Genomic DNA, 13,588 nt, shown 5'->3' with positions numbered 1-13,588 from the left:
GAGGACACGGGACTTGAACTCAGGCAAGTTGCTGCAGGGCAGGTGAGAAAGGCTGGCATGTGGCTGAGGGCAGTGGGGGCCAGGCACATTCCACAGAGGGGTGTGGAGTGGGGAGGGGTGTGGATGCCACAGAGCCTGGACCCCGAGAGCTGCCCTCTCCGATGCCGAGCACCAGGAGGCAGTCAGGCTGCTTCTCTACTGGAAATCAACCCAGGGCTGCCACCTTCTGTAATTCTAGCTTCTGGGGTGGAATGTTGATTTTTTAGCTGAAAGAAAACCCAGAGATGACTGACTTCACATAAAGAGCCATATCCCAGGAACCCTGAGCCCACCCCAAACACTGTCATTTATAAGCTGAGCTCTGTCATCAACCCCTCTGTCACCAAGAGGAAGACACCAATAAAAGCCCACCTCCTGTCCCTGCTCAGAGGTCCCTGAGCTCCTGAGGTCCCTGGCCCATCTGAATCTGAACCAGTCCCTGCTGCCAGGGCAGGACAGCTTCAGCATGGGCTCCAATCAACGTCCCCACTGCCTGGCGTCTCCCAGGGCCTGCTGTCCTTGGGCTAGGGACCCTGTGGTTGCCCACTGAGCAGAGCTCTGGGCCGGGGCATGCTCAGGAAGGCACGAGCTCTTTTTGCCTCTTCTCTGATGCACACCAGCCCAGGAGGCAGTAAGGGTTCCAGACCTGCCTCCTGCCAGATCAGAAAACAGGGCAGAAAAGTGTGACACGTCTGTTTTCCGACACCATTTTGAGACAAGCAGGACAGGACTGTGAACCAAAGGAGGGAGGAAAAAAAGATGTAGGCCTTATGACCTGGTGTTTACCCAGCTTTCACCTGGAGGCAATTTCACAATGACACTAAAAGAAGAGACCTAAATACAGTCCATCAGCCTTGCCAAGTTGCACACAGAACTCAGAGTCCAGGAAGGCCAAGGGAAGCTGGAATTTACAGGACAAAGAACTGAGAGGAGCAATGCCCAAACGAGCTCCATGCATGGGGTCACCAGAGTGTTTGATGACCACCAGTACATCTGTTGGGGACTCCATGAGGCTGGGCCAAAGCAGATTCTGAGAAGAGGAGGATTATCACACAACTACAGGCTGGGCAATTCCCAGAGCTTAAACAGAGCCAAGAATCACACAAGTACCCACCGGCCAGAGTAGACATGTTTCCAACAGGAAGACTTCATTAAAGGCCCTGGGAGAGTCACCGTTTAGCAATAGGAATAACCTGGCCCTGGAGTAAAAGTCAACTCTGTAGCCATCAATCAATACCTTAATGCAAGCTGAGAAAGGATCAAATTGATCTGCAAGTTACTTTACCATCTGTCTGAATGAAGTCCAACAATTTTTAAAGGAAGAAAGCAAAAACATAGATTTTTTTAAAAAACAGAGTCTTCTTCTGTTGCCCAGGTGGGTCTTGAACTCCTGGGTTCAAGTGATTCTCCTGCCTCTTGAGTAGGTGGAACTACAGGTAAATGCCACCATGCTTGGCTCTTCAAACAAAATTGAATGCTCAACAATGAAAAATCCATAGTGTAACAAGGGTGATGACTACCCTACTGCGTTTTACACCATCTTATCCAATATTAGCTTTACTTTGCCACGAGGTGAAGTTGTTCTTTGTCTTTCCCTTCCTATCAACTCTGGTCTCCAAATACTGGTGAGCAGAATGGAACTTTGTAACAACATTGGCCAGTTGTCAATTTAAAAAAAAAATAGAAAAGTCAAAAAAGAGGGAAGTCTGGCCTATATCCAGGCCTAGACATAATAAATGTGATAGAATGGTCCCGCAGAACTTTAAACACCAGTTGAAATATTATAAATATATTTTAATTGCCAAAAAAATTGGAAAAAAAACTTGGAGGATTTAAATACCACTACACACCAACATATTCAAAGAATCCACATATCCAAGAAGTTCAAAGAATCCCAAGTAGAATTGATACAAAGGAGCTGGGCACAGGGGCACACACCTGTAATCCCAGTAAACTCTGGAGCCCTGAAGCAGGAGGATCATGAGTTCAAGGCCAGCCTAGGCAACTTAGCAAGATCATGTCTCAAATCAAATCAAATCAAGTAAGGGCTTGAAAGGTGGCAGCCCTGTGTTGATTTACAGTAGAGAATCAGCCTGACTGCCTCCTGGTGCCCCCAGGGCAAAGCTCGGCATCGGAGAGTACCTCTTTGGTGTGCTTGCCTAGCATGCATGAAGCCCTGGGTTCAATTCTTAGTACCACAAATAAATAAACACAAAGAAAAGGACCTACAGGCAGATCATAATTCAATTGCTAAAGTGATAAAGAGAAAGTCATAAAAACAGATAGGCAGAGATGAAGTGGCAACTTGAAGATGGATTGATATAAGTTAAAGATGATATTATCAATCCTAGGATGACCACTGAGAGAGAACGCGAAAAAGCCAATAGCAGAGATAAAACAGAATACTAAACTGTACCTGATCCAAAGAAGGCAGAAAAGGAGGAAGGGGAGACAAACAACAGATGAACACACAGAAAACAAACAGGAACACGAGGGACTTAAGCCTAACTGTAAAAATAATTACGCTAAACATAAATGCCCTCAAGCGCTCCATTTAAAGGTAGAGACTGTCATACCATATACAACTGCAAGAACTCAGCTACAAGCTACCTATGAGACACCCACTTTAAATCCAGAACCCCAAGGGTTAATAGTAAAGAGACGCCGCCAGGTGACAACAAGCAGAAGAAAGCTGAAGTGGCTGTATGGAAGCAGAGAAGAGGTACTCCAGGCAAAGAGCACTCCCAAGGGTAAAAACAGACATTTCCAAGAATAAAGGGGTCAATTAAAAAAAAAAATTAGGAAAGTCAAAAAAGAGGAAAGTCTAGCCTATACCCAGGCCTAGACACAGTAAATGTGATAGAATGGTCCAGCAGAACTTAAACACCAGTTGCAATATTATAAATATATTCAAAGAGGTCAGTTCTTCATGGAGACATCATCCTACTAAATGCATACGTACCGGATAATAGAACACCAAAATACATGAAGTAAAACAGGTAGGACTGAAAGTTGAGACAAACTCATGACTTTGATTGGAGGGTCCAAGACCAGTAATTGTCAGACCACTTAGAAAGAACTTGGAGGATTTAAATACCACTACACACCAAGTTGATGTAATTAACGTTGCTAAGACACTATTCAGCAATTATGAAATATGCATTCTTTTTAAGTATTTGTAAATGTTTATCAAAATGGACCATATGCCAGGCCCTAAAACAAATTTCAATGAATTTAAAAGAAGTGAAATCACAATGAGTATTTTCTCTGATCTTAAAAAACTAAATTAGAAACCAATAACAGAAAAATATCTTGAATATCCAGTAATATTTAGAAATGGAATAACACACATCTAAATAATCCATGGTTCAAAGAAGAAAGCACAAGAGAAGGTTAGAAAATATTTTGAATTGAATTAAAATGAAAATATGACCTACTAAATTTGTATTAAGACAGTTCCCTTTAAGTTTTTATAGGCTTTTTTTTCCTAATACTTTTATTTTGTTGATTTAGGTTTTTATTTGTTTGTTTATTTTTAATGTGGTACTTGGGATCAAACCCAATGCCTCATACTCTACCAATGAGCCACAACCCCAGCCCTTAAGTGTTTCTTTTGAAAAACAAACAAATGATTTAAATCAATGATATAAACTCTCACCTTAAAAATTAGAACAAGAACAAATTAAACCAAAATTAGTATAGGAAGAAAATGATAAAAACCTGAAATCAGTAAATAAGAAAATGGAAAAACAATAGAGAAGTTGATAAAGCAAAAATGGTTCTTTGAGCCACTCATTCATTTGCCTTGTAGACTGATCAAGAAGTAAAAGAAAACCCAAATGACGATTCTCAGGAATGAAGGAGGGGACATCACTACAGATCCTACAGACATTAATAAGATGAGTAAATGTCATGAATGCCTTTGTACCAATTATTTTGACAACTTAAATGAAATGGATAATTCCCTGAAAGACATGAATTACAAAACTCAAAAAAAAAAATCAGAATGACCAAATGTCAATTAAATAAACTGAGAAGGAAATCCTGATACCTGCTACAATATGGGTAGACCTAGGGGATGTTATGAAAGCAAAATAAACCAATCTCAAAAGAACCAAAATTCTATGAGTCCACCTAGATGAGGTGCTGCAGTTAGTCAAATTGATAGAGGCAGTAAGTGTGGTGCTGGTTGCCAGGAGCTGGGGTAAAGGAAAATGGAGATTTATTATTTAATGAGTACAGAGCTTCAGTTTGGGAAAATTAGGAAGTTCTAGAGTTGGGTGATGGTAAAGAATGCACAACAATGTGAAGGTACTTAATGTCCCTGAGCTGTACACTTAATTAAAACTGTAAATTTAGCAAGGTATGGTGGTGTGCAATTGCAACCCCAGCTACTGGGGAGGCTGAGGCAGAAGGATTGCAAAGTCAAGGTCAGTCTGGGCAACTGAGGGAGACCCTGTTACAAAATAAAAATTTAAAAAGGCCTGGGGATGTGGTTTAGTGGTTGGACATGTTTGCCTAACATGGGCAAGGCCCTAGCTACCAATACTAAAATAAATTATGCATTTTATGTTATATTTTATTTTATTTTTTTAAATTTTTTTTTAAAGAGAATTTTTTAATATTTATTTTTCAGTTCTCGGCGGACACAATATCTTTGTATGTGGTGCTGAGGATCGAACCGGGACCGTACGCGTGCCAGGCGAGTGCGCTACCACTTGAGCCACATCCCCAGCCCCTATTTTATTTTATAATACTTTAAAATTTAAAATATTTTTAAGTACATGACTTTTAAAACACATGAAATATTTATGAATTATTTATTTATTTTATGTACCAGAGATTGAACACATAGCCACATCCCCAGACCATTTTTGTATTTAACTTAGAGACCAGGTCTCACTGAGTTACTTAGGGCCTCAATAAATTGCTGAGGTTGGGTTTTTTTGTTGTTGTTGTTGTTGTTTGTTTTTTTTTCTTATTGTTTTTTAAGAGAGAGAGAGAGAATTTTTTTTTAATATTTATTTTTTAGTTTTCGGCGGACACAACATCTTTGTTTATATGTGGTGCTGAGGATCGAACCTGGGCCGCCCGCATGCCAGGCGAGGGCGCTACCACTTGAGCCACATCCCCAGCCCGTGAGGCTGGCTTTGAACTAGTAATCTCCTGCCTCACTCTCTGGAGCCCCTGGGATTACAGGCCTTCACCACCATGCCTAGCGAAATGTTTAATTTCTCAAAATACCAACAAAACTTCCCTTAAAACCAAGTCTAGATCCATGGCCCCACTGGTGAATTTTATAGAACATTAAAGAAAACAGTAATACCATTCTTATGCAAATTCTTAAAAAAAAAAAATACAGAGGAGGGATTACCACTTCCTGACAGCCTTGAGTCTGGTATTAACCTGATACCAATACCTGACAAAGGCACTACAAGAAAGTAAATACAAGAACAAAAAAACCTGAATCTAGAAAAATAAGCCTTAACATATCATGACCAGGAATGCAAGGTTTGTTAATACTTGAGTATCAGTTGCCACACTCACATAATGCACCATACTAATATACACCTGCAAGTATCGTGAAAGTCTCTATGCATGTTCTTGGTCACATACTTTAAAAACTCTTAAACTATGTCTGTGAAATTGAGCTTTTTTGAAAATAATCTTTGACCTTCAGTTAGTAACACCATGGTTGTTCAGCCTGTCTCTTGAAGTGTGCCCAAAGTTAGGGTTGGAGTATTGCTCAGGGGTACAGCATTTACCCAACACATTTGAGGCCTTGGCTTCAATCCCCAGCACCACAAAAACAAAACAAAGCAAAACCCCACTAACACCACATGTTGTATTTCGCCCCTCACCACAGCCACACTGTGTCACAGCAGTATATCTGAACGTCCACTCTGAAAAATAACAGTGCCAACACTAACTGAGCAAATGGCGTGTGCCTAGCATGGGCCCCACAGTTCCAGCCCACTGTTCAAGAGAGGCAACATCCCTGTTTTATAGATGAGGAATCAGGCCCAGAATGAAGTCACTTGTCCTAGGTCCCACAGCCAGCCAGCCATAGAGCCCAGATTTGAGCCTGGTTTGGCCAACTCCAAAGCAGATGATGGGTATTCATTCTTTATTCCTACATGGTACAGACTAATGCCATCTGTCTCGGTTTCCTCATCTCTAAAGTGGGGACTAATAAGAGCCCCCACCCCGTGAAGATGAAATGGGTCAACAGTGATAGAGTACCTAGCAAAGTACCTGGCACACAGTAAGCACTGCCTGGGTATCTTAGAAGCTTCATGTTAGGCAAATCCATCCAAATTTGATTCTCATCAGAGAGCTTCAAGGTAGGGTTAAAATTGCTGCCTCTTTAGATGAAGAACTGAGGCCAAGAAAGGCAAATTCACTACATTTTAACCAGATGGATCAAATTCCCAGCCCAAACAGGAACAGCAGAGTCCCCTCCCGCTCCATGTGCCCATGGCAGTGCTTAGAGGTGGCCCCAGTGGTGGCCTCTTTCTAAGAGGCCCCCCCTTTTGGATCCTTGGGAGAACAGCCCGAATGCATCTGGCTCTGGAGCGGTCCTCCTCGTCCCTGGGACCAGGTTTCACTCCCCCAACCCAGGGAAAGGGAGGGAGCTGCCCTGGAACCACACCCTCCCTACCTTGACTGACTCAGGGCTTGTGACGATGACCGAGGTTTTGTGGAAGACGTTGACACGCACAACAGGTCCGTACTTCTTAGCCCTGGAAATCAGAGTGACCAGAAAGAGGTTGTCAACCATCAGAGATGTGCCCCTCAGCCCAGCCTCAGCCCAGCCTCAGCCCAGGGGGTGCCTACTGCCAGGGGAAACAGAAGCATCCCATCCCAGAAGGTGCTCAGCACAGGGCAGGAAAAGAACCCAGTGCTGGGGGTCCGGAGGCCTGGGGGTGAGGCTCGGCTCTTGCCCAACCAGGGCTGAGTCACATCTCTCTCTGGGCCTCAATTTCCATGCCCATGAGATAGGATTGGAAGACCCTCATTCAATTGCCTGGGAAGGTCGTTCTGGGAACCATATCTTCATGACAACTTTTCTTTGGAAGCCCTTTGAAGAGTCTTAAGTCCCCTCCCACACACCCAGTTTATAGATAAGGAAACTCAGGCTCAAAGAGCTTCTGAAGGCTGGTCTAAGGTCCCCCCTTTGATGAATGGCACAAGGTGGCCTCCATCCAGCCTCATTCAGGTGTGGCCTGGGCCAGGGGACGGTGGGGCTGGGAGTTGTGTGACTAAATGGGATGACTTCCCCCTGAGGACCTGGAGTAAGGCAACAAGTGACAAGTTTGAACCCACCAATCCAAAAACACATCTTGGAGCACACGGCCACAAACCTCGTCCTTTTTCCAAAAGTAGGGGAGGTGTCCTAGGAGGAAACTGGAAGAAGAGGAAGCATTAGGCTCAGCAGCAGCATCACTGAAGGCTGCCCCTCCCCAACAGGACACAGGGAGGCCTGAGCGCCAGGAGGCCGTGGGCTGGCTCAGGACCACCAGGCAGTGACGCAGAAAGGACGCAACCCAGGTCCCACCAGTGCTGAAGGCTTCCTTGGAGAGGAGGCATTGTCCCTGGCCAGAGCTCCAGGGCTGGCACATAGCAAGGGTTCAGGAGCATGATGTGTCTCACCTTCTGACATCTGTGACGTACTTCCTGTGGCGAGCACCATGCTAAGCCTCACCCCACCTGGGCACTCTGTCTCCTGGGTAATCTAGGTATCACGAATCGTGTCATTTGTAGGACAGAGAGGTAGGGACCTGCCCACAACTGCACTGCTGGTCCCAGGGTACTTCAAATGCCTCACCAAGGGCCAGTTTATCTAAGTCTGTAGGGGAGGCACTGGAGCAGAGCAAGCCTGTTGGGTGTGACCTTGAAGCACATTTCAGGATGCCCGTGACTTCTTGCCTCTTACATGATTTTATTCCAATCATGCTCACTGCAGCATCCCAAATGGGTGACGATGAAACTGCAGTTGGAGTTTTCTGGGTCATGGAGCTCAGATTCTCCCAGGGTGAGATGGAGAGAAGATTAAAAAGAGGAAGTAAATAAACATGATGCCAGAGAGTGATGGGAGAAAAACAGGATACATATTGGGACGAGAGTGCTGGGGAGAGGGGCAGGAATGGCCATTTATACAGGCAGGAACATCTCTCCAAGAAGGTGGCCTGTGATCTGACACCTGCAAGTAATAAAGGATTTCGCCACGCAGGTATTTAGGGAAATAGCAGTCCAGGCAACAGGAGCTGGTGCAAAGGCCCTGGGGTACGCACATGCTTAGATAGTGAGAAACCCCCTGTAGCCAGAGCAGAGTACTTAAGAGGCAGCTGATACAAGGTGGGGTCACCAAAGTTGTTCAGTGGACATAGGGTGCCATAGGCCGTTGACCAAACTTTGATTTGAAATCAGTCACATGGGACCACTGTAGGGTTCAAGCAGTGGGGGGATCTGATTTAGACTTAGGTAGGTTCTTTCTGCTGCTGTGCTGAGGGTACCTGGAGTGGAACAGGGGACTGGAGTGAAAGCAGGGGCACCCCTGAGGGGCTAGGAGAGGCAATGAGGCCAGACCAGGGTAGGGCAGTGGCGGTGATAAGAAGTCAGATTTCTGACTGTCCTTGAAGGTACAGCCAACAGCGCACACTGACCACACGGATGTGGTGGTAAGGCATGGGAAGTGCCAAGGGTGCCCTGGGCTGTGGCCTTGGAAGCCGGGAGAATGGGTGGAGCTGCTGTTCACTAAGATGAGAAGGACCCAGCAGAGCTTGCCGGGCTGGCAGATGGCCTCCTGCCCACCGCATGATTCTGCCACCAGGACCCCTCTGGCTCTGCTCCAGAGAGGAATGGGCCACAAGTTCCAGGAGGTAAACGCACCGTGGAGAAGCCCCCACCACTAGCCCCGGCTCCCTCCACCTCTGCCGGGTGGCTCTGGCATGTTCTCTGTCCAGGACACTGAAGGACCAGGCAGGATGAGGACGGGGAGCTGACAACTGGGCACTCCTGGGGTTCTGGAGCAAAGCTCATTCAGTGAAGAGGCAGGAGCCAAAGTTCCAAGTTCAGAGGCAGAGTTGGCCATGGGGTAGGAGCTGCAGGGAGCAAGAGGGTGAGGGGCAGGGTCTTCCAAGCCAGGATTGGACAGCAGGTTATATCAAATGGTGTGGTGTAGAAGAGAGGACCAACTGATGGCCAGGGTGGGGGGCAGAGGATGGCTGGGACAGGGTGGCTGAGCAGAGGGGCAGGCTGGCCTGGGCCAGGACACCGACATCCATCTGCAAGAACAGATGGAAGACATAGGGTGGGCAGCGAGGCGCAGGCCCCCTGGAAAGAAGTTCTTTGCACTCATTCCGTTGACGCAGGGAAGTAGGAGTCGAGAATAAAAGCCGAGTGTGTGGGTGGAGGGGGAGGTGACAGAAGTCAAGAGAAGGCAAGAGAGCACACTGGAGAGTGGGTGGAAAAATGCTCTGGGGCAGGAAGTACACGGTGACCCTGGCAAAGGAGGCCGGTTCCAGGTGAGTAGCCCTGCACCGACACCACTCGGCTTACAGAAGGATGAACAGACAGGCTGTATTTTCAGAGTAATCTAACATTCTGACTGTCAATCCCAAAATCTATCCGTGTTGGGGGAATGGTCTCATTCTTGTAGGCCTGTGTGACTCCAGTGGGATCCCCAGCTGCAGGGGGCTACCACCACCTGGGAAGAAAGGCAAATGTCACCAAAAGGTGACAGAGGGCAGGGAGTTGGGTAGGATTCCCAAGGCCAGTCAAGAAAGGAAACAGGCAGGTATAGCTGAGGGGATCGAGCCACACTGGGGCTTTCAGCTCAGCAATGGACAGAAGCCCACTTGCCATACCCCTGGTGATAGACTGGATGTGGTAGGGCAGCCCAGAGAGAGGGGGTGGACAGAGAGTCCCCCTGTCTGGCACTGCCCAGCACGTCCATTTCCTATAACACTGTGATGGGCCAGGTGTGAATCCAGGGTTTGCTATGGTGACAGAAAGTCCTGGACAGGAACGAGAGGAGGGGCCCACGGTGAGACCACTTGGGGATGAAGGGAGCCTACGCCCTGGTTGAGCAGTGGGGACCCCACCAGGGGTGAGAGCTGGGCCAGTGCCTCACCTGGTGGGACGGGGCAGCGAGTGTTGAGCTGGGCATCCAAAATCTACTGGCTGCACCACAGACAGAGCCTGAGGAGGGGCCTCACCAAGGCTGGGAAGCACCCTGGGCAGCTGGGCAAGTCAGACGGGAGGAGAGAACCAGCTCTGTCCGGAGTCGAAGTCAAAAAAATGTCTTCCAAAATAAATAAAAACCAGGAGAGACCGTGCAGTGTCAAGTTGACACCACTGCACGCCACCAGACGTCGGGGCTGCTGAGAACGTTAGAGAGCCGCAACAGAGAAATAAAGAAGCAACCCACATGGGTGTGAGACAGGCAGGGGGCTCTAAGTTTTTGTCTGTTAAATGAATCAGTGCAGAGGGACATGGTAATAAGAGCACAGAGAAGGTCACTGGGAGGACATCCTGGAGAAGAGGGCCTCCTACAGAAGGACAAAGGGTGGGCCAGGCCACAGCAGCTATAGAGTTTCCTTGCTACAAGCTGGCAAAGCCTTGGAATAACAAGGGACAAATGCAATACTGGAACCCTACTACACAGACTCCTGTCAATTACAGCATTGCCAACCACGATTCCAGGATGGAGGCTTTGAATGCCGGAATATCTAATTTGTGCTAGGAAAGTTTTCAGAACTTTCATCAAGCAGTTTTATATTTGACTACCAATCAAGTTGTAATCCAAAATCTTTATATATGCACTGTTCAGTTCACCTCCTTAATAAAGAGCCCGAAAGTGATTATATTCAGCCTTCTTCTACTTTTCTGCCCCTCCCACACACACCTGTAGGTCATAGGTAAACTCTTGGTGTAAGAGATGGGGATCATTCAGCCATAAAAAGAGAAGAAATATGCACACATTCCACTACATGGATAAACCTCGAATACATTAAGTAAAAGAAGCCAGACTAAAAGGCCATATATTTATGATTCCATTCATATGAAATATCCAAAGTAGGTGGATATCTGTAGAGACAGAAAGCAGATTAGTGCTGGGGCTGTATGGGGTGGGATATGAGGAGTAATATAAAGGGTTTCTTCTTAAAGGGACAAAAATGTCCTGAAAGTAGTGGTGATGGTTTTATGACTCTGTTACTATATTAAAATCACTGAATTAGAAGCCATGCAGTGGTGCATGTCTGAAATCCCAGCAACTCGGGAGGCAGAGATAGGAGGATCACGAGTTCAAAGCCAGCCTCAGCAATGGCGAGACACTAAGCAACTCAGTGAGACCCTGACCTAAATAAAATACAAAATAGGGCTGGGGATGTAGCTCAGTGGTCCAGTGGTCCAGTGGCATTGGTCCAGTGGTCCAGTTCCCTGGAGTTCAATACCTGGTAACTCCCCTCAAAATCACTGAATAATATACTTAAAAAGGGTAAATTTTACAGTATGCAAGTTATATCTTGATTTTAAAAAAAATATGTAGAGATAGGGAGTTGACTTAATTTCTTCCTTCTTCACATACAGAGATCCAACCAGGTATGTAATGTTTGAAGCTCTTGGGGTTATAAGGAGACTGAGACCCATCAGAACAAGCACAAAAACACACATTCCCAGCTTTGGTTACTGAGTTGGAGAGTGCTAGTGTGCCTAACGGAACTGTAGATTTCCACCATTCAACCTTGAATCACTATTTATTGCCAGGTGCTGCTGTGCTGGGATGTCAGGACACAGCAGAGAATGAGACAGACACAGGCCCCAGGGGAGAGACAGACACTTAACATGAGATTGCACAAATAATTTGCCAGTTACCAATTATGCTGTTAAAAACTACATGATGGCTTAAGGGTTTATGAAACAAATGCAATAAATCCAAGATCAGGCAGGAGGGATCTCTCTGAAGAGTTAGCTTCTAATCCAAGCATGGAGGGCTGGGGAAAGATCCACCTAGGTGAAGTAGAAAGCAGAACTGCTCATCAAGGGAAAGGAGGTACTAGGAAGACCCAAAAGTTGGAAAGGGCAGAGACAACAGAGAGCCAAGGGGAGAACAGTTGCCTCCCCATGTCACCAGCCAGAGATCATTCCTGAAACCACCAAATAGAAATTCAGGCTCTAGAGCCAGCACTTCTGGCTTGGGCTGGAGATAGATACCTTCCAGAATGTTCATGCCCTGAGATTTTAAAAAGTGTGTCTAATACCATTGATTATTCATTCATTCAATAGATATTTATTGAGCAACTGCAACATGCCAGGTGCTGGGTACACACAAGTGAACACAGAGCATCCCTACCCTCTTGGGGCTCACAGTCTAAATGGGGAGACAGACAATCAACAGGTGAACAGACAGTCAACAGGTGGAAAGGTGCCTTCAGGAGAGATGGCCTCATAAAGAGTTTGGGGCTGAGTGGTTTGACACAGAGTGGTTGGGGAAAGCCTATCAGAGGTGACAGAGGCAGAAGCCCACCATGCCTAGGCTCCAGAAGGGAACAGGAAGATCTGGTGGGGTGAGAGCCAGCTTGGGATAGAGGGAGGGCAGCAGTGAGCAGCAAGACAGAAGAGAAGGGTGCAGAGCTGGCCGGGAGAATTCATCAGGGGCCTTGCTGGCCATGCAGTGGACTTAGTTTGGAACTGGGTTTTTTGGTTCTAAAGTGATGGAAAGCCCTAGGAGCAGGGAAATGACATAGCAACTCCAAAGTTCTGGTGAGGGGGTTGGTAAGTTGGGTGGGGACCAAGAATGGGAAGAAAGTATTGAAATGATAAAGGGTATTTCCCAGGACAGAAACACAACAAACATGAGGGAATGTAACCAAAGAGTGCACTTTGCTGGGTTAATCCTGTCCGAATCCCAAAGTTAAGAGCACCCACTTTGGAGTCAGGCTGACGTGGGCTTAAATCTAGGCTTATCAACTGTGTGACCTTGGGCAGGTGACTTCTCTTCTGCGCGCCTCAGCCTCCTGGTCTGAACGATGGGTTAACAATAGAGCCTACCTGACAGGGTTGTCGCTGCTATCACGTTTGTGGGGCCCAGCCGAGCGGCGGGCGCCCAGCAGCTGCTGCGGCTGTGAGTAATTTGTTACTAAGAATAGTTAGCGCCCCTCTCACGGCCTCGGTCTCCAAGCGGTCGCGCGCAAAGACCAGGCTGGACCCCCAGACCCGATGCTGGCAGGGGCGCGGCCCCCGGCCCCCCAGTCGAGCGCCCCATCCAGGCCCCCGCCCCCACCCCCCGCTCACCTGGGCCGCGGCGGCCCGGGGATGTGCTCATAGCGGCTGCGAGCGCGATGCACGAAGGTGCAGCAGAGGCCGAAGGCGAGCAGGACGGCGCTGCCGAGTAGCAGCAGCCCGGGGCTCATGGCTCCGGGCCAGGCCAGGCCAGGCCAGGCCGGTGGGCGCCCGTGCCGAGGGGGCGGGAGGCCGCGAGCGACTCGGCTGTCAGAGCCGCGCGCCGCCTCGGCCCCAGGCCCGGCGCTCCCCAGCACCGCCC

General features: G+C 47.5%; 1 protein-coding gene across 9 annotated transcripts in view; it reads right to left on the bottom strand.

Annotated features, from left to right (window-relative positions):
- Nucleotides 1–13,588, bottom strand: part of Cyp46a1 (cytochrome P450 family 46 subfamily A member 1) — a 38,753-nt gene extending 25,165 nt beyond the window's left edge. For 7 of the 9 annotated variants that reach the window (XR_005730034.2, XR_005730035.2, XM_040276305.2 and 4 more), the window contains exons 1-3: nt 13,339–13,588; nt 7,366–7,446; nt 6,701–6,782 (exon numbers count right to left, since the gene is read on the bottom strand). Coding sequence is in view for 7 of the 9 variants with exons in the window: in XM_040276305.2 (XP_040132239.1) it covers nt 6,701–6,782; nt 7,366–7,446; nt 13,339–13,457 (282 nt within the window). In the remaining 2 variants the exon portion in view is untranslated. The remainder of the gene's footprint in view (nt 1–6,700; nt 6,783–7,365; nt 7,447–13,338) is intronic. The other 2 variants (XM_005333906.4, XM_040276306.2) reach the window with 2 other exon arrangements.

This window comes from Ictidomys tridecemlineatus, chromosome 5, assembly GCF_052094955.1.
Source record: "Ictidomys tridecemlineatus isolate mIctTri1 chromosome 5, mIctTri1.hap1, whole genome shotgun sequence".
Lineage (NCBI taxonomy): Eukaryota > Metazoa > Chordata > Mammalia > Rodentia > Sciuridae > Ictidomys > Ictidomys tridecemlineatus.
Note: the sequence above shows the minus strand (reverse complement) of the source record. Positions and strands in the feature narration are given on the sequence as shown.